Source organism: Haemaphysalis longicornis, unplaced genomic scaffold, assembly GCF_048455015.1.
Source record: "Haemaphysalis longicornis isolate Haplotype H1 unplaced genomic scaffold, Haemaphysalis longicornis Haplotype H1 scaffold_8, whole genome shotgun sequence".
In the NCBI taxonomy this organism is placed as follows: Eukaryota; Metazoa; Arthropoda; class Arachnida; order Ixodida; family Ixodidae; genus Haemaphysalis; species Haemaphysalis longicornis.
This window is the reverse complement of record NW_027526445.1, coordinates 184,797,085-184,816,833: the sequence shown is the minus strand read 5'-3', so window position 1 is coordinate 184,816,833 and position 19,749 is coordinate 184,797,085. Positions and strand designations below refer to the sequence as shown.

At 44.1% G+C, this 19,749-nt stretch overlaps 1 protein-coding gene and 1 non-coding gene across 2 annotated transcripts in view; one reads left to right on the top strand and one right to left on the bottom strand.

Annotated features, from left to right (window-relative positions):
• The window catches only part of LOC144149427 (U4/U6.U5 tri-snRNP-associated protein 1), a 70,960-nt gene extending 52,933 nt beyond the window's left edge, over window positions 1–18,027 (top strand). Inside the window, exons 15-21 of the mRNA XM_077680989.1 lie at window positions 401–568; window positions 7,648–7,752; window positions 9,186–9,270; window positions 10,912–11,002; window positions 16,779–17,004; window positions 17,711–17,832; window positions 17,920–18,027. Of these exons, the coding sequence (XP_077537115.1) occupies window positions 401–568; window positions 7,648–7,752; window positions 9,186–9,270; window positions 10,912–11,002; window positions 16,779–17,004; window positions 17,711–17,832; window positions 17,920–17,944 (822 nt within the window). The 3' untranslated portion in view covers window positions 17,945–18,027. The remainder of the gene's footprint in view (window positions 1–400; window positions 569–7,647; window positions 7,753–9,185; window positions 9,271–10,911; window positions 11,003–16,778; window positions 17,005–17,710; window positions 17,833–17,919) is intronic.
• On the bottom strand, window positions 14,343–14,465 carry LOC144150361 (U6atac minor spliceosomal RNA). The gene has a single exon (XR_013318514.1). It is a non-coding gene; the product is annotated as a U6atac minor spliceosomal RNA (small nuclear RNA).
• Window positions 18,028–19,749: the final 1,722 nt, after the last annotated feature.

Here is a 19,749-nt window from a genome sequence, read left to right as displayed (position 1 = left end):
ATTGTAGCGGGGTTCAACTGTACCTTGATTATTTGTTTGAAGTTTGTGATTAGAAGAGTGAAGAGTGTCACCTGTTATCAGGGGAAAAAAAAGCCTTTTCAACGAACCACACTTGCATTTTGTCTTGATGGTCCCTTTAAAAGTGTGAAGTAGAGACGCCTTGCATGGTGCCATATCATCATGTCAAAGTTTAAACACGGGCAGTTGGTGCTAAATGTTCATCTTTGCGACGCAAAACATACAGGACAAAAGGAGAAGGATATGCAGGACAGCACTTGTCCTGCGTTTTTTTTCTCCCTTTGTCCTGTGTGTTTTGTGCCATGAAGATGTTCATCGTGCCCTTTACAACCATTGTTAGCTATGGCGTGACCATTCGCCTTCCCCCGCTTTTGGTTGGCAGATAGCGGAGTCGGCCCGGCTGGCACGAGACCAGGATGAGGCCGGAGACGGGCCGAACGCGGCCAAGGCCATCGTGCTCAACTCGACGGCCGAGTTCTGCCGCACCCTGGGCGACATCCCCACGTACGGGATGTCCGGGAACCGGGATGAAGAAGCGGAGGAGCTCCTGGCAAGTAGTGGAGACTGCGTTGGTGGTTTAGCATTTGCTGTTACATTACAACCTCTATGATACGAATCTCGTGGGACTGCGAAGAATATTCGTATCATCCGAAATTCGTATGAACCAGCACAGACTAAAAAAATGAGCACTAAAAAAGTTTTCATTTCATCAACCAGACTTAGGAGAAATCCCCAAGGTGGAGTAAGTTTTTGTGAAGGAAAGTTTGACATCCACCTAAATGCAGCCATACGGCTACAAAGGAAAGCGAAACAGCTTTCTTGGAAACTTCGCAGTTGAAGAAAAATTTGTCTTCGCCCAGGATTCAAACCCAGGACCACCGCTTAATTGGAGCAGTACCAACTGAGCTAACCAGGAGGCTAGCCATTTGCAGCGCGAGAGCGAATTGATCAACAACTCGAAGTGAAGGACAGGTATTAATCGAGCACATTTAGGGGGAAATCCCCAAGGTGGAGTAAGTTTCTGTGAAGGAAAGTTTCACATCCACCTAAATGCTAAATCTGTGCAGGGTGAACTAAATTGAGTGCAGGGTGAACTGCAGTTTCCTCGTCGGCAGCGCATAGCTGCTGCATCTCAGAAAGTGATTGCATTATCAGCGAAGGCACGAACGGCACACGCAATACTCTGTTGTTATCTCGTAGCGCGTCGCCGCCGGCGAGCATGTCCCTTTCCCTTGCACTTTCCCCGTGCTTTCATCCTCCGCTTTCCTTCTCGCTCTCTCTCCGGTGGCCTCTTTGTTTTCTCAGTTAAAACGAGGTGGGCGCTGATGGAGTACACGAAACCACAGGAGTGGGCGCTTAAGAGCTGCGCTCTAAAGCATGGCTCTACGTAACCGCCGCTGTGCCGCCTTGCGACCCACTCCCCTCGCCGACCAGTGACAGGCCGCACCTCGTGTCCAAATAATGCATCCTTGCCTCAGTCTTCTGGAAGGCAAGCGTGTAGCCTCCTGGCCATTCGGCAGCGCCTTGGTGCCTCCGACGCCCCTTTCTAATCTCCCCCGTTGTGGCATCCTCGCTAGAATCTTCTGGCACCCGTCGCGGTGACTCAGTGGCTAAGGTGTGCTGCTGAGCACGACGTTGCGGGTGCGTTCTCGGCCGCAGCGGCCGCTTTTCTGATAGAGGTGAAAAGCAAAAGCGCCCGTGTTTACGAGGCTTCTGCGCACGTTAAAGATCCCCAGGTGGTCAAAATAATCCGGAGCCCTCCACTACGGCGCGCCTCATCGCCTGCGTTGCGACGGCACGTTAAATACTACAATCAATCAATCTTCCGGCAATGGGCAGCCTCCCTGAAGGGATGTCCATTATCCCTTCCGTCCACTAAGCAGACGACCCATTTGTCTCCCATAGTTTTTTGGTACCCTCAAGTGTCGCCGTGGGGCGAATTTGTGCCTCCCCCCCCTGGCCAGCTCGTGACGGGCCGCCCCTCGTCTTCAAATTTTCTGGCTGGCCGGCAGAATCTCAGAATCCTCAAAATCTTCTTCAGCAAGCGGGAAGCTGCTTTTTGGGACAGGCAACGTATCTGCGTAGCAGAGAGCCTGTGCCCCCGCCATCTTTTTTGGTACCATCAAATGTCCATGCACTCACGCATGCACGCACACATATTTTCGCACAATGAGGCAAAAATTTTGCATTGGAAATAAATTGGTTGGTCTGCTACATTTTTATGTACCTATAGTTCCAACGGCGTTTTATCTTCTACACGAGTTCATTAGCAGTGCTGAATGTCAAAAACTGTCCCGCATAGGCGTCAGGGCCCCCCCCCTCCCCCTAATAAGCATGGCAAGTGGCATTTAATTAAAGGGATGTCATTCTGCCCACCTTCCACCGCTAACAGACTGGCTAGAAGGAAGGAAGGGCTCGCTGACAGACTTAATATAGGGAAGCACCGGCGATTGCAACTTGCCAATGACACATCAGTGACAGGTGGTAGCGATTGAGTTCTAGCAAAGATAGTAGCTTAGTGAAGTCACACGCAGCGGTAATGGTCGCTCGTAGAGAGACTGAGAGACAGCGAATGAACTTTAATTCAATTGAGGAAAAGTTTCAGAGAGCTGTCCTCATTCAAGGATGCCTTGAGCTCAGCCCGAGTCAACGGCCCTTTCAATCAGGCGCAGCTGACCTTCAAGGCCGGAGCTGGCCAAGGCTCTCTCCCAAAGCTCCGTGGAAAGGTGGAAGTGGGGGGGGGGGGGGGGGGGGGGGGGTCAGGGTAGATTTGTCGCAGCCGCCCACTAGGTGTGTCAGGGTCCCAGGCTGTCCACAGAACCTGGGACCCTGAGACCGCCATTTTTCTCGTCCGACATTTTCCCATTTGCGAAAATCGTTTTTATTTATTTTCAGAATAAACGGGTAAGTGCTGTTGTTCTTCGTGTCAAACAAAATAGACCACAAAATGCAACCTTCGTGTGAAGTTTGAGCGCGAATCGAGCAGCGGTTCGCTCATGAAAAATTTTTAAAGTATTCCAGTTATCGTCGTAACACCCTGTAGACTTGTACACCCTTGGATGAATGTTAAATATGTGTGAGGCAATTATTTACTGGCTTCCCTTTCAGATGTCAATCTTTCGCTAGAAACAACATAACAGAGCAAAACGTGCATGAAGAAAGACATTTTATAGCATTTAGGGGGTCGTCGCGTAACTACTTCCCGGCTACTTTCTGCGCAACTAAATTTCCTGATTCAGGTTTCAGGTTTTATTGAAAATATTTGCATACAGGAAAAGAACAATGGCAGCAATTGTTACTGAAGGAGGTCCCAGAGTTTACACTGTCGGGGGGACTTCCTGTGCTGAGTACAAAAGAAAAGCACACACGGGAAGGTAGAGCGTTACAGAGATCAGTGAAGCGATATTTGGCAAAGAACAAGAAACAGTATCAATAGAACATAATTAAACAGATATATTCAAAGAACGGGTTAGACGTAGTAAAACCAGGTTCATTGTAAATAATGGTCATGGATTAACAGCAAACTGTTGGGCCGCAAGTGATTTTTTTAAGGAATTACGAAATAAGCGTTCAGAGTTGATGAATTTGATGTTTGTGGGCAATGAATTCCAAAGCATTATTCCTGAAAAGAGGACTGTTTGTTTTCCGTAATTAGGGCGTACTTTTGGTAGTAGCATATTGTTTTGTTCTGCAAATCTGGTATTATTGGGGTTTAGTAGTTGTGGGGAAGAAAAATTATTAATTACAGTACCTTTATTTTGAATTCGATGAACTAGAAGGCCGAGCTTTAGTTGTAGTGAGTATGTGAGCGGAAGAATGTTCAGATTTCGGTACATTGGGAGGGCAGATGTCAGGGCAGGATTGAATGTAATCAGGCGTACTGCTTGGTTTTGCAGGTATTCAAGGTGAGACATGTGAGTTTCGTACGTGTTTCCCCAGTATGTGAGGTGGCTGTGTATGAAAGTGTAATACAGTGACAGAATAACATGCTGCTGGAAATAATGGCGAGATTTGATTAATACATTGGTCGAGATGGAGACCGCCGCAAAATTTACAAATACCAAGGACCCCTAAAGATATTGTGGTTGGTACGACCCTCCAATCTACATTAACTGACCCGCTAATTTTTCTAATCCTAATTAGTCAACGCACCAATCCCACTAATTCACATTATCTCATCCACTCATCTCACTAATCTACTCCAGTCTACCTGCTAATGCGCATTAATCAACGTTTTCCTGTGTTCCCCTTAATTTTAAGGTGGAGAAGATTCAAGACGATATAAAAATTCTGTCGCATTTACTTAAATGTGGTAATGAGAAGGCCCCAAATTTCTTTTCAATTCTCATGCTCTCTTAGAGCAGAAGGGCCACAACGGCACGGCACAAGAAAAAGTGCTGATGAAGTAGAGAACTGGGAGTGTTTGTGTCTCACTGCTGTTTGTATATAACTGCCCATTCAAGCTAGAACAAGTGGAAGATATAGATTTATTGTTGATGCTGTCCCTGAAGGCCTTAACTCTTTCGTTACGGCGGAAAAATGGCAGATTTTGAGTGCTTCCACAAAATGTTTTTTTTCTCTTGAGCTACTGGACGCACTTAGCCTTGGTATGCATGAAATTGTAGATCATAGATTGCTCTTCCAAACACAAAGCAGCAGTTTTGTTACAGGTACGATTACTTACAGTGTATTCGTCAAGTAATCAGAAAAAAGCCCCCAAGAAAAGTATACGAAAAACACAAATCGGCAATTTTACCGAGACTAAAAATTATTTCAGGAATTTTAAGATATACAAATTGTTCCTGCGTTCCTTGGCTATGATTCAATATATAAATCAACAGTGTACACCAAGTTTTGGATTTTTGAGGGCCCGTCAACCTAGCGGAACTGACGGCTGTGCCACGTTGCGAAGGCACTGAAGGGTGAGTGAGTCTCTGTAAAATGTGCATCCAAGCATACTCTTTTGTATTCTCGCACAAAATCCTTATCAGTTCGGTGGTAAAAAACAAGAAAAAAAAAATCCAGCGCTCTCGAGAAGCGTTGCGCATCGCCCTGCAGCGCTAATCTGACACGAGCGCCAGGTTATCTTGAAGGTGATAGCGCGATACGGCGCGGTGAATTTGGCAAAATATCCTGGCTGTACGTTGTCGAGACCCTAAACACAAAACTAAAACCGCAGTCGTCAGATAAGAAGCACGACCGGCCGCGGTGGCTCAGTGGCTAAGGCGTTGCGCTGCTGAGCACGAAGTCGCGGGTTCGATTCCCAGCCGCGGCGGCCGCTTTTCTGATGGAGGCGTAAAGCAAAAACGCCCGTGTGTACGAGATTTCGGCGCACGTTAAACATCCCCTGGTGGTCAAAATTAATCCGGAGCCCTCCACTACGGCGCGCCTCATCGCCTGCGTTGCGTCGGCGCGTTAAACCCTCCAATCAATCAATCAGATAAGAAGCACGTTTTGTTGATAATTACAGCGCGGAGTCACAACGAAATTACCTGCCAGCGCTTGTTGAAGTGCGAGGCACCTGAACTGGAGCAACTCTCTAATGGTTCATCTATCTGGAGTGAAATTTAATGCCAAAAGGGCGGTGGCTAAACATAACAACGTTACTGAAATTGCGATCGTAGTGAACGTGCACCCTGGGGATTGAAATGGGAGGGCTGCCGGGGTGTGGCGACTGTCACCTCGCTTTGCGCAACTTTTGCCGTGGATCTACGCTTGTGCGTAAAGCCGAGTGTGGAATTACAAAAATAATAATTTCGGCATTGGCATAATAATAAAAATGCCTTTCGTTTGCTTAGTTTTTCAATTCGATATTTTCCATGGGAGTCCACGCGTAGGGCTTAAGAATTAAAAAATGGTGTGTAGAAAGGTACTGCAGTTCGTACCTTGTGTTACTCTGGTAGAAGAAACTTTGTTGAAATGCTGTTTCAGTGTTATGTACGTTCAAAACCGACTAAAAAGTGCACTTTTCCCCAAGCGTTGCCAAAAATTTTATTTTTTAGGTTCCTAAGGTGAGATAATAAATGTCGTTCTTCTGCTCCAAATCAAGGTTCTTCTGCACCAAAATCGAGATTTTGCTGCTACAAAAACTGCTCCCAAATCTGATTGAGCTGTCTCACCCCTGTTCTAGCTTAACTTAATCTAAATGCAAAAGAAAATTGGGGAGGTGGGCAGTATCTAATGCAAAGTGATAGTATATACGGACAATTGATAGTATATAAGGACAACTTTACATTAAATTGAAGGTAATAATAAGAAGAGAACCTGATGGGTTATTGTGGGACTACAGACTATGCAAAATATTTCGTGGTGCTGTCGGGCGGGTGGTAAAAATATCTTCAGACGCAAGGTGCAAGGTAGGGCACCATAATCAATAACTCTAAATTACAGTTTTGAGGCCCCGGAACCGGTTCGGAACGGTCCCTTCGATTCGTTCCGGTTCGGGTTCAGTTCCAAAAACAGCAGAAAAAATACATTTCCGGTTCAGTTCCGGTTCCAGGCAAAAATTCGGGTTTGGTTCTGGTTTTCAGTTCGGTTCTGGCTCCGGTTCGACACCCTGGTGCCCATACCCCCCTAGCTTCAACAGAGGAGGGGTGCTCGCACCGTGTGGGTTTTGAAGTGGAGCTTTGCAACTGGTGGACATTAAAGAACTCTAAGCACCATAGCTGCTAATGTCCGTTATGGTAGTTTTGCCCACAGAGCAAAAGGAAAAATTAAAACAAGAAACCTTTGCCTGTTAACAATTTCCAGTTTCTAGAGAGCTTTTTGGGTGAGTAAATTCCTTCTGAAAGGCTTGACAGCAACACATTGCATTTCAAGCACCGAAAAAAAATAAAAATAATAAAAACCGCTGTAAGTGACATTCTGCCATGGTTGCATCTTGTTTATTAATATTTATTTATTTCAACATACTGCCAATCCCATTCGGGGTTTGAGCAGGTAGGCCAATACGGACACTTCAAATAGCCAGAAAACAAGTGTGGTTTCTGTTCATACAGAAAAAAAAAAAAAAAAAGAAACAAAAACATGGATATAAAAGTGTGAGTCAGTTTTTCTACATGAAAAGCTTAAGTTAAAATGTCAAACATAAAATCACAGGCGTCAAAGTTGCAGATATATGAAACACTGAACTGAAATTTTTGATTTAACAGCAATACTTTAAGAGCAACCAAAGGGAGACGTATTCAGTGAAACATTCTAGGTGCAAAAATTGCTTATTAATACACAATGAGCTTGTGTATTGATTATATTCTGTATTTACTATATTCACACACTGTGTTTACTATATATCTTGCTGTATTTTATTGTAATTCATTTTCATTTTTTATTTTGATATTTTAATTTTAGTTTAATGTTAATTACTTTTAATGCATTTTACTGTATTTACTATATATTGACTATATTCTAGTGATGTGCCCTTCTGTGACAACAATAAAGTTCTATTCTATTCTAAAAATTAGCTAGAGAGAGGACCATATTGACCATATTGCCACCTTGAAGAAGCACTTGATCGGGAATTTGGGTTCGCTGTGTTCATTCAGCCGAGGTGAGTTTTGGTTACTTTATTTCATGTAGTGCTTTCCAACTCTTGTTGAGTGTTTCTATTTGTGTTTTTGTGTGTGTTTGCAGGACATGGACATAGAGCAAGAAGACGAGGACCAGGCCATGCTGGACCCGACCAAGCGTGGCCAGTGGAACGAGGTGGACGTCGAGGAGCGGCCCGTCGAGATCAAGGTTCCCCGATTCCCCCCCATCTTTGATCCCTGGCTCGTTAGTGCCGCACGAGAGGGAACGTATTCACAGGGGGGAACTTCTGAATCGGCCAATTCAAAGGAAGCTTTGAGTTTGCCTGACAGGCAGTGCGATTGTACCCGACGCCAAGAACTTTCCTTTCTTTGTGTCTGTTGCCTCTCTACGGCAAAGCTGGTGTTGGTTTTGGCAGCACCTGTCATCGTGTCGGTCGTCCAAAGGCGGGCGTTCTTCGCACCTTAGCCAAATTTATGGTGGAAGCGGATTTTTCAGCAGAGCATGGGATGCCTACTGACTGACATGATTGTGTAGCTTACCATATTTATTCGATTATAGGAAAAAAAAATTTCCCTACTAATATAAGCAGAAGAAGCAGGTAGAAAATTTATTTCAATTGCCACCTTGAAAAAGCGCAAAAGCCAACCGTATAAGCGCATATTGGTATGGTTACAACAATCCAACAATCGCTAGAAATTATCTAATTATGCATCGATGCTTTCCTTGCTGCTGTCACACTCGAAAAGTTCACTGCCTTTGTATAATTGCATTTTGATTCAAAATGATAGCGTGCCTGTCACACTATCTTTCCCTACACTGAACCAAGTATCGAAATTTTTACCTCGGATATAAGGTTGGAGCGAACTTTGAGGTCACGGTTTCCGGAAAAAAAAAGTCTCTCCTTATATTTGATTAAACACGGTACATGTCACTTGTCCGTATGTCTGCCTTGGCCCTTCCTGTCATGGGACTGGTGGGACAGAGCGGATATAAAAAGGTTGCTGCTAGGTCGCATAGTTGTCACCCCAACCACAAGTGGTGTCATCAGCGATGTCAAGACTCAGAGGGACGCTACCTGCGGTCGTGACACCATTTCTACTTCTGGTGTCAACATCACTCGTCAGGGCAGCACAGTGGGTGTAGATCTATAGAACGCTAAGGCTTAAACTGAAATGAGCTATAGAACATTAACACGTCACTGATGTTGTCAGGGCTCCATATTGGATGTAGATCTATAGAACGCCAATGCTGAAGAGAGACTGTAAAAAGCTATAGAACATTAACACGTCACTGATGTTGTCAGGGTTCCGTATTGGATGTAGATCTGTAGAACGCCAATGCTGAAGAGAGACTGTAAAAAGCTATAGGATATTAACAAGTCACTGATGTTGTCAGGGCAGCGCAGTGGATGTAGATCTATAGAATGCTAATGTTTAAGAGAGGCTGAAACGACTATAGAACATTAGCACGTCACTGATGATGTCAAGGCAGCGCAATAGATGTAGATCTATAGAACGCCGAGGCTGAAGAGAAACTGAAACAAGCTATAGAATATTAACACAGTAGCAGGTTTGGTAGTCAGTCACGTTGCACCTAAGCGTCGATTTCCTGTGTTTCGTTTTCCCCACTAACTGTTTCAGGACCGCGAAAAAGAGCCCATCCTGGAAGAGGAGCCTGACCTGTCACTCGGTGTGATGGGTGCGCTGAAGCTGGCCGTGAAGAAAGGTGAGTCGTGGGGTTTGTGCTTGGAGCTTACCTCGCAAAGGATGTCCCTCCGACCTCCTGATGACCTTTGACCTCGAGAGGGGGGCTTCAATGTTTGCCTGAAGGGCATGATGCAGAGCAGTGCCAAAAAAAGCTACTAACCATGCATCAGTTGCAGAACTCCCCACAGACACTATGTTCGGAAACCCGGTCTGTGGTTGGCCCCCTGTGCTAAGGGCAGACAGGGGCAAGCAAGGGGGAAGTAGGGTGCCTCGATGCACACGTTTTTGCTGTACAGGGTGGAGACACGTACATTGGCCCCGCCATTTTGGTTCGTTTACTCGCTGCCTTGGCAAGAGCATGCGCTTTAATTTTCACTGTTTCAATCTGGGTTCATATATGGCCATGTGTGCATGCAAAAACCATCTTTGTTTCGGACATGCAATGAACACAGGTTTAGCAAGCACAGGCTCAGTAAAAAGTAAGGTGGGAACTGATCTGGTGCTTCCCTTCAGTCTCACAGTAAAGAACTGCCATGACTCACCATATTATACTTAGTCCCTGTGTGGTAGTTTTCTGCTCAATTTTCAGTTCTCTTTCTAGTTGTCTGGTATGCTTTCACATTACACTTTGTTTCTGCATGTTTTTTTTTTAATTGCTTACTAATGCATAAGAGTACCTACAGTGCTTCAAAAATGTAGTGTTTCCTTGATGGCATCCTCTTGTCTATTTTTTATTTTTTAGTTATTCGCATGAAGCCGCTGGATGAAATAAACATTTGTGACTTTGTTACTTCATTTTTACGGGTTTTTTTTGTTTTGCAGCCAGCTTTAGCTGTTAGTAGCCAAAGTCGGTCACTTTCCGCCATTTTCAGTTTCCATTTGGCTATATTGGGAGACTGTTGCTAGGTGACGTTAAAAGTCACCTAGCAACAAAAATTTATTCGGATATTTATACGTATTTGGTTTTTTTGACGTTTGAAGTTTGATGTTAGGTGACGTTTATTTTCTCCACTTTTTGTTAACGAATGATCTGCATTTACACTATTGTAATGATTAGACGCATTGGCCTCGGCAATCGTGCATTTTTGTGCATATGCAAGATATTACAGGGTTGGGGCTTTTTTTTTGTCTTGTTTTTGCTTTCTTTTTAAATGCATGAGGCCTGTGGATTAGCTAGAGATGTCTGGGATTTTGTTAGGTCATTTTTTTTGTTTTCGCTATCCCTTAGTAAGCAATCTACATGTAGTGTACACTATGAGAAAAATGAAATGCTTAACCATATCAATTACACATTTGTGCAGCTACAGGGCATTACGCTTTTTGTGGCTAGAGCACTTGCTAAAAGAATGATTACGCAGTATAACATCACGCGTGCTGTGTGTATGTTCTCGGTTGCTTCGAATGCATATGCATCTGTAAAGAGAGGGCAGCGGGGGATAGCAGGGCACAAGGAATAAATTTATTGCAAGCTGACACCAAGAACCATTTCGCTGCTGTAGCTATCGTCTGGATCTTCTGATTTGTTCAGCCAGCACATTTGATTTGGCTGTGCTGTCAACCTCGATGTGATGTCGGAGGTCGTCGCCACCTCAGGGCTGTCAGTCTAGCGGTTGGTTGTGATTGCAGCAAGAGAGCGATGTGTGTGTGCCGTGCCTTGCAGGTTACATCGATACGGGCCTGAAGAAGGACGAGGAGCCCAAGAAGCACAGCGCACTGCACGCTCAGTCGTACACCATCGAGGAGAAGTACTAGTGAGTGTCGCTGGCATTTCTGTCTCCTTGCGCTTTGTACGGTGCAGTTATGTGCACATGGTGTGCCCAAAAATTTCCTCCGATTGGCCCCTGAAATTGACAATTCACCCATGCTGGCATTTAAAAAACCTTGATCCGTATAAACCCACTTTGTATTGCAATCAACTTTAATACTGTTTGCTGTATTGTTCGATCACTTTACATTTTAGAGTAACTGCCACGACCCCTTCCATTTCCTTTCATTATTATTGTTATTTTTAATTTTATTATCGTGTTTGTGGGGAAGATTAGGGGAAGGAGGGTTGTAAGAATGAGTATGGTCCTGCTTTGCGCTGCTACAGCCATAAAGTTTTATAAATAATCGGGGTTATTTGAATAGTAGGAGCAATCGTAGTGGTAGTAGGCATAGTTTCCTAAGATGGACTTAGCCTTGCATAAACGTGCCGGAAATTGCTTTGCGATGCGACTCCGTTGGGCATAAGAAAAAGTCTCCGCTCATCACCAAGCCCCCTGGCTCTTGAACACTCGGCGGGAGATGGGAGGCAATCTCTTCGTACAATCCAGTGATGCCTAGAAAAAGTGGCGGCTTCTCTTGCGCCATCTGGCTTTCCTAGTCTCTGGAGATTACAGAAACAAGTTTGCGTGCTTCATGTTGTGGGAGGAACAGTTCATAATAAGGTGTTCAATGTTTCCAAGCACACTGAATAGCTGTGCAATGTGGGAGTCAGTCAGAGGTCAGAAACATCTCAGGCTATAAAACTGATTCCTGCTGTCCCTTGCTTAAAAAGGGCCATGCAGACAAAATACAAGTTTGTTTTATTCGAAAGATTTTGGGTTTTGTGGTGCCCCGGCACTTGTCCAGAAGCAAACGATGCTTTATTCACTGAGAAATTAATCAATTTAAGTTCAAATTTTAATTGTCCAAACAAAGCGTGTCTTTTCACAACGTCTGCAATGAAATCGCAAGAGCAGGTCTTCAGGCTAAACCTAGTGTGCTGCAAGCCTTGTTACCGTTAGTCAACCTAGATGGCACCACCATACTGCGGCGGGCCATTTTCTGCCTTTGCTTTCTTTTTGACCGTATTTGCAGCTGGCTTGTTTTTCTTCAGGTAGAAAATAATCGTTTCGTGAAACGTGGTATTAGCTCGACGAATATGGTCGCGTAAGACACCGTTCGCTTTTGCCAATCGGCCAGTGTTATCTGAGACAACCCCAAAGCGCTGCAGTGCTGTGCAGCTAAAACAAGCATAGTGCGTGCAGTACCAACAGCAGTACACATTGGTACTTCTATGTTTACGTGTACTTTCGTGATTTCCACTGTTTACCTCATCATTCTTACTGCTATAAAAATAATTTCCCTATGTAAGCGCAAATAGGTTGTCCGGCAAGCTTATAAGCTCTGCCTAATTTGCGTTTGCTTTTGCACACCCCAGCCAAAGGCACAGCTGGGCACATATGACATCACAGATTCTATTGTGGGAAATGAGCTAGTGGGTCGCATGGCCATTCCCTTTTTGCTTGATTATGTAGCTTATTTTAGCAAATTTTACGTTAAAAGTGGTGTCAGTATGATTCCAACGAGACAATCTTTCCAATGAACCAAACTTGTGTTTTGTCTGCATGGCCCATTTAAGGTGCAAGTGCTGGGTTAGCTCAGTTCCTTAGTGTAGCTTTTAGTAGGGTCCCTAAAAAGACAGCTGAGTGTAGAACCAGGTCGGCCTCTATCTGGTCTGTTACGCGAAAGCCAATTCAGTTGGGTTTAGCTTCTGGTCAGTTGTGGAGGGTGTTTCAAGCTGAGGTAAGTCGAGGTGGAGTGGCAACTACGTATGGGTAAATATTTTGCTGCAGTTGGTGTCCATTACACTGTGTGGTAATAAGGTTGAAAACGTCTGCTAAACCGGTGAAACGACTTATGCTGCACCAAGCGGCCATAGGTTTATGTTTTTCAGATGAGACTGCAAAAGTCACATAGGATACTTTATTTTTCTAAGAAGCACTGGATGCTGTAAATTGTTTATTTACAGTTTATTGTCTTTATTCTTGACTTGACAATTCTTGTTATTTGGTAGTTATCTAAAGTCCCTTTTCTTTCTTTTCTTTTTGTCCTGGTTGTATAGGACAGTTTTATAGGTTGTATAGGATCAGTGAGTCATCTTTCGAAGTATCAATGTGCCAATTTTTGTAATATGTAGTTGCAACAGGCAATAGGTATTCATCTGGAACAAACGGAGATACCACGACTTAGCTGAACATCTTTGGAATTTACAGGGTGTTCAATGGTGTTGACCTGTTTTTCTTTTTTTTTTTTTTTTTCTGTTTTGCATCAATTGGTTTGGTGTGGACGGGGTCTTGTCTGGGAAATTTCAGACAAAATTATATTGTTATCGTCCGGCTAAAGTACCAGCTTCTTCCTATCTGATAACAACTTTTACACAAAGATTGGAACTTTGAGTACTTGTATGGTTCTTCCAAACAAACAAAAAAAAAAAACAGAAAGAAAGAAAGAAAGGCAGCTGACAAGTTTTTCATCCTTAGAGGCTAATGTTGCCCTACATAACTTTCATTAGCGCACAAATTAGTTTATTTTAGCAGCCGCGTTGTTCGAACTTTAATTTTTCAAGAACATAGCACCGAGGCCACTAGACCTGTTTGGGCTGGTTTCCCCCTTTGGGGCTGGAAGCTTGTAATGCTAGCCAGAAGGTGTGCTGTAGTGTTGCCTTTTTCTATTTGGCACAGGCTGGATTTTGTTGCACGGATTTTGTTCTAATACCATGTTCAATTTTTTGAGGCTCACTTTATGTTGAGCATGCACTTGTTTTTGGCTGCACGTAAAGTTTGTCACGTTACTGGGTGCTCTAAAGGAGGAATTCTGTTGCTTTGTGGCAGTGTGAAGATAAGGCACATGTGAGGGGAACCAACTCTCTTAGTATGCGCGAGATTAACAGCACCCTCTTGCTAAAAGCAGTAAATGGTTGGTGGGTAGGATGAGATAAAATTGAGGGATGAAGCCCAAACTGCAATACATAACCCGCAGTCTGCGGCCTTTCTTCTTCTTCTTTTTTTTTCCCGTGACGTGAAATTCGCCGCGACTTGCAAAACATTCACGGCACGGAAAAAAAAAAAAAAAAAGCATAATTGCATCAGCCTAATTACACGAAAAAAAAAAAGAAAAAAAAAAGAAATCGAAGCAGTGGATGGTTTCAGTAGTAGTACCACAGTCCTTTAATGGTGGTATACTCGACAAATACAGTAGAAAAATATTCGTGAACCGCATTGTAGTCATACCGAGCGTCACTGCCAGGGAAAAAGTAGTTTAATGAGAAGGTCAAATAAGAACAAAAAAAAAATGTGGTTAAGTGCCGCGAAGTAGGCGGCTGTGCCTTAACCGTATGTGTGTTGAGGCCCAGGGGCCATTCCGTCCTTATCAAGGGGAGTGCTAACCGTCTCTCCTTTTATACAACACAAATACAGAACAGGCTCCGCGGCCATATATACCCTCCACCGTCGGTGTCGGCATTAAAATGGCGTAGTTTGGTTTGTTGAAGAAATTGAGACTAATTAGCTCACTCTAGTGTGTTTATTAGCATAAACTAGCCAATTGTGTCGGTATCATCGTATCTTTAAATTTATTTTTGCGGTTCTTGCGAGTTTATTGGTAAAACGCTGTATCAAAAGTTTCGGGCAGGAGGCGCAGCCGCGTGAGGTGGCTCGACGGGCGGCGGGCAGGTGAGATGACCCGAGTTAAATGTAAACAGAACGCTTTTGTTAGCCGCGTAATCGCATTGTAAATGATAAGTAAATCTGAAATATAACAAGTTTAAATGTGGCAAGCAATATAACACAGTTCGGAACCAAGGTTTCGTCGCGTCGTCCCTTCGAAGTTCGTAGGAAACTTAATTCTACTTAATTATCGGTGTTGCTCTCGCGTAATAATATTGTTTGATTGCAGATGGTGGACAGAATATTTTTTTGCGAATTCCATATCCTTCAGTTGTTTAAATTAAAAAAAAATTGCGGAAGCTGATGGCAGCTCTTGACCTGTCAAGTACCGCATTTTCTCGATTCTAGGCATCCCCTTTTTTGTTACTGTGCGGAAAGCTTGGATACTAATTCAAACTTTTGTTTTTGCTAAAGCGGGGAGCAGTGAAGACGCGGGGGTGTGCTTAGCATCGCAAAATGGGGTTGCGCCAGTGCTAATTTCTGAAAACAGTAATGGTCATGGTGTCGGAACGAAACGAAAACCGGAAACGAAAAACGAAAAAAAATGATATTTTTGGCTGGAACAAAAACGAAAACGTAACAATATTAATTATTTCGTTCAGGAGCGAAACCGAAAAAAATTTGTTTCGGTTTTCGGTTTGAGTGGCAATTTCAGGTATTTCAGGAATCATTTCAATTTCCATTCAGCGAGACGAAAAATTGCGTTGATTCTCTGGCATAAAATCGTCTTTCGTCTTTCTGGCACCCACTCTCCTTCGGAAGGTTTGCTGCCTGCTCCCATACTCTCTCCGTTTGTTCCGATAGGCGCAGTGCTGAGTTCCACGCGGGATTGCCGCGGTCATCTGGCTGCGATGCAAACGTCACGGCCTTATTTATTTATTTGGTTAGTTTAATAAAATACCTAGATTAGCCCTGCATTGTTTAGGGGGTTTGATACATGTATAATAAACACTAATATTATAAAAGAAGACATAAAAACAATGAAGAAAAAATACAACCTTCCACTACCAGCGCGAACAGCCTTTTGGTGTGTACACCACTGCCAGCGCGAACAGCAGATTACAGCCGCACTCAATGCAAACAGCTACACTTCCTGGGAGAGTGCAGTGGAAAACATTTCGTAAGCAGTGGTAGCAACAGTTTCGAGCAGGGCAGTATTATCTCTAATAGTTTTTCGAAAAATACGCTTTCAATGTGGATATGTACCATTAATATTCACCAATTTTCGTGCTGTTATGCCTTCGTCTGGATATATATCGGGGGCGGGGGGGGGGGGGGAGGTTGCTGAAGGTACTGATGTTAATCCATTGCTACCTATTCTCTTACAATCTCTTTTAAGATTGAAAACAGGAGTAGTATAGTGTTCCATGAGACAGACCATTTTAAACTTAACAATAACATCACAACTATATGAGTTGCTCAGAAATTGTTTTTCAATAACATATTAGGCATGGCTTCACCTTTTTTAATGAAATTTCATAATTCTCAATCTTTTCAACAATTTCACAAATCTAAATTTTTTTCGCACAAACACGAACCGTTATGAAATGTTACGAACCATTTTTTTTTTTTTCGTTCCGGAGCTGAAACGGAACGGAACTTTTATTTATGAAACGAAACAGAAACCGAAACGAAAAACATTTTGTTCCGACACCCTGGTAGTGGTTTTGTGGATTTACATTGAAACTAAGCAATTGCCAGACAGCATCAGTTCGCAGACGTCGCTAGACCGTGTATGTCTGTGGGTAGCGAACGGGGTTAGTTTAAATGTGGCGTATCTTTTCTCGCTGATCTGCTGTGTGTTCCCCTCCAGACACACACGCACACACCGTAATCTCTTCATTTAGTGATGACATGTTTATTTTGCCATTGACGTTTATCGCGTTCATCCGAAAACTGTACTTACAGTTGAACCTAATAGATTTACGCCTGGGCGAATTCAACCTATGTTGCTCAGCAGAAGGCAGCTTGCAATATAGCAGGAAGGACCACAGAAGGGGTTTCGCGTTGCCTGCTGTTCTGAGAACGCGCTCCTTCTTTCCCTTGCTCATCCCAGCGACGACGACAAGGCCGGCCGGCGCGGGGAGCGCTACTGCGGGCCCGTGTCGGACTTCAAGGAGAAGGACGCGTACAAGCCGGACGTGCGGCTGGAGTACATCGACGACGGCGGCCGGCAGCTGAACGCCAAGGAGGCCTTCCGCTACCTCTCGCACAAGTTCCACGGCAAGGGCTCCGGCAAGAACAAGGTCGACAAGCGCGCCAAGAAGCTCGACCAGCACGCGGTGGGTGTTCTGTCGTAGGCGAGGAAACACGCTACCTTTTTGGTGCTGTCGGGGGAAACATAGTTGAATAGCCGCATCAGAGATAGTGAGGGCACCGTTACCTCTTCTTGTTGTTGCCTTGTGGGCACTGACAGTGTTCTGGAATTCGCTAGGTTGCCATGACTTGTGGTAGAGGGGGCAAAAAAAAAAAAGGGACCTTTTCTTCGTTGCTCGGAAGTTTTTTGGTTACACTGCTAAGCCAATGTTTAGAACTAGCGCTAGGGTTTGCCAAAAGTGCAGTCCATTGCTTCTTCAACATTGGCTCATTGTGTAGAGTAGTATTATCGTGAGTAAACTCAAAATATATGCCTATCCTTTTTGTGATGTTGAGGTAGAGAAGGAATTTTTCATTAATTATAGTGGCATCTTGTTAAACCGTACCCGCTTAAGCCGTAGTTCCTTTTTATTCGAAGTTGAGCCAAATCCCCGACTCAGCTTCCCTTTAACCTAATACGTTAGGATAAACCATAGTGCCGGTTAGTACGTACTTTCTTCGCGTCCCCATCAGATACGGTTGAACGAGTTTTCACTGTAAATAGTCTGTATGTCTTTTTCAGAAGAGGTCCTTCTTTCTATTTTTTGTGCTTGTTGGCTAGTGGGATGTGCGTGCAACGCAGGGCACTCTCACTAAGCTGTCTTTCTTGTTGCTGCCTGTTTTCGTTTACAGAAACTGAAGCAGATGAGCTCGACAGACACCCCTCTAAGCACACTCAAGCTCCTTCAGGAGAAGCAGAAAGAGTTGCAGAGCCCGTACATCCTGCTGAGTGGAGGCTCGAAAGCGCTAAATCAGTTGAGTGGTCTTTTACACTTTGCTACTTTTGTGACGGTATCCCGGGGGTTCTTGCTGATTTGTTTTCTTTCTTTCTTGCTTTGCAGGAGCTCCCTGATGAAGCCAAAGTAGCCGGCTACGTGTATTATCTTGTATTGTTTAACGGTGTAAATAAAAGCTCCTCGTTCGAGGTTGCGGTGGCTGTTTTACGGTCAGAGGGGGAGTGTGGTCAGTATTCCTACGTGTGACTGCCGACTGGAGCCACTTATGCCTTCACTTTATGCCAGCTGCTTGTTTTAAAGGAGTGATGTGTAGCTTCAAAGTTAACCACTCAAATGACAGGACGTACGGAGGTCTGAAATGGATGCACTGTCGAAGTAACGCAGATGCTTTGCTTATGCATGTTGTGTAACATGATGGTTGAGTGCAAGTTCAATTCAAGCAATTCCAAGCAATCGCTGCTGATCCTTGCTTCATTTTCGAAAGGCACTTCGCACGACATTTAAGAACCGGAACGAATTGCTTTGAATAAGCCAGCTTAAGGATCTTCAATGCCAACGAAGAAAGCCGTTGGCTCTTCCATCAACTTGCTGCCCATCGAAGTCCTGCACGATGTCTGCTGAATCCCATACCCCTTTTGTGGTGAAACGAAATGCAAAGAAACAGCGACAACCAAGAGGAACAAATACAATGGGATGGAGTGCTTTTATCAACTAAATTTTTATTGAACAAACATGAAAATATATACTCAAGGTAAAGAGACAACACACAAAATAAGACACTACATAACTTAGGCCAGACACAAGCGAACTTTCTTTTAAGTAACATCCAGATAGTCGACTTCAAGGTTGGACACAGCAAGGTTACTTCAGCACACCCCTTTAGCCTTCCTGGATGATACTGAAGATAACCACCGATTTCATTTCCCCCCTCTATGGAACTATGATCCCCAATGGGCATTCGGGGTGAGGTGTTTCTTGTGATGCAAAGCACTTCCAGCAACAGTTCTTGTGCCGTTTGGGCAAGTTTTCCGAGTCTTAGGTTCCTTTTCTGAAGAACCTGGAACAACTTAAACCAATGTAAAGTTTTTCCCTTTTTACTGTTGAGCTCAGGTTTGGGAGAGCCCTTGAGGCAATACTGGTGCCACCTTCTTTGTGCACTTCAAAGGGCCACAAGGGGACTAAAGCCTTTAGGGTAAGAAGTGAAATGTCAAGCTGTTTTAAGGGGGTCACGCAGGCAAGACACAAGTTTGGTTCATTCGAAAATAGCCTTGTTGGAATCATACTGACCCCACTTTTAGCGTAAACTTCGCTCAAATAAGTTACTTAATTAGGAAAAAAAAGGGAATGGCTATGTGACCCACTAGCTCATTTCCCGCAACTGAACCTGTGATGTCATATGTGCCAGCTCTGTGATTGGCTGAGGCGGGAAGCAAACGCAAATTAAGCAGGGCTTATAAGTAACGAGCTATTCGCGCTTACATTTAGGGCACACTCTTTTTAAAGGAGTAAGAACGGTGGGGTAAACAGTGGAAGTTATGAAAGTGCACGTAAACATAGAAGTACCGATGTGTACTGCTGTTGGTACTGTGCACACTATGCTGTTTTAGCTGCACACCACTGGGGCGCTTTGGGGTTACCTCAGACAACACGACGGTGTCTTACGTGATCATATTTGTCGAACAAACACCATGCTTCGCGAAATGTGTACTGCTGTTGGTACTGTGCACACTATGCTGTTTTAGCTGCACACCACTGGGGCGCTTTGGGGTTACCTCAGACAACACGACGGTGTCTTACGTGATCATATTTGTCGAACAAACACCATGCTTCGCGAAATTATTTTCTACCATAACGAAAAGCCAGGTACAAATACGGTCAAAAACAAAGCAAAGGCAAAAACGGCCTGCTGCAGAATGGTGGCTCCATCTACAGGTT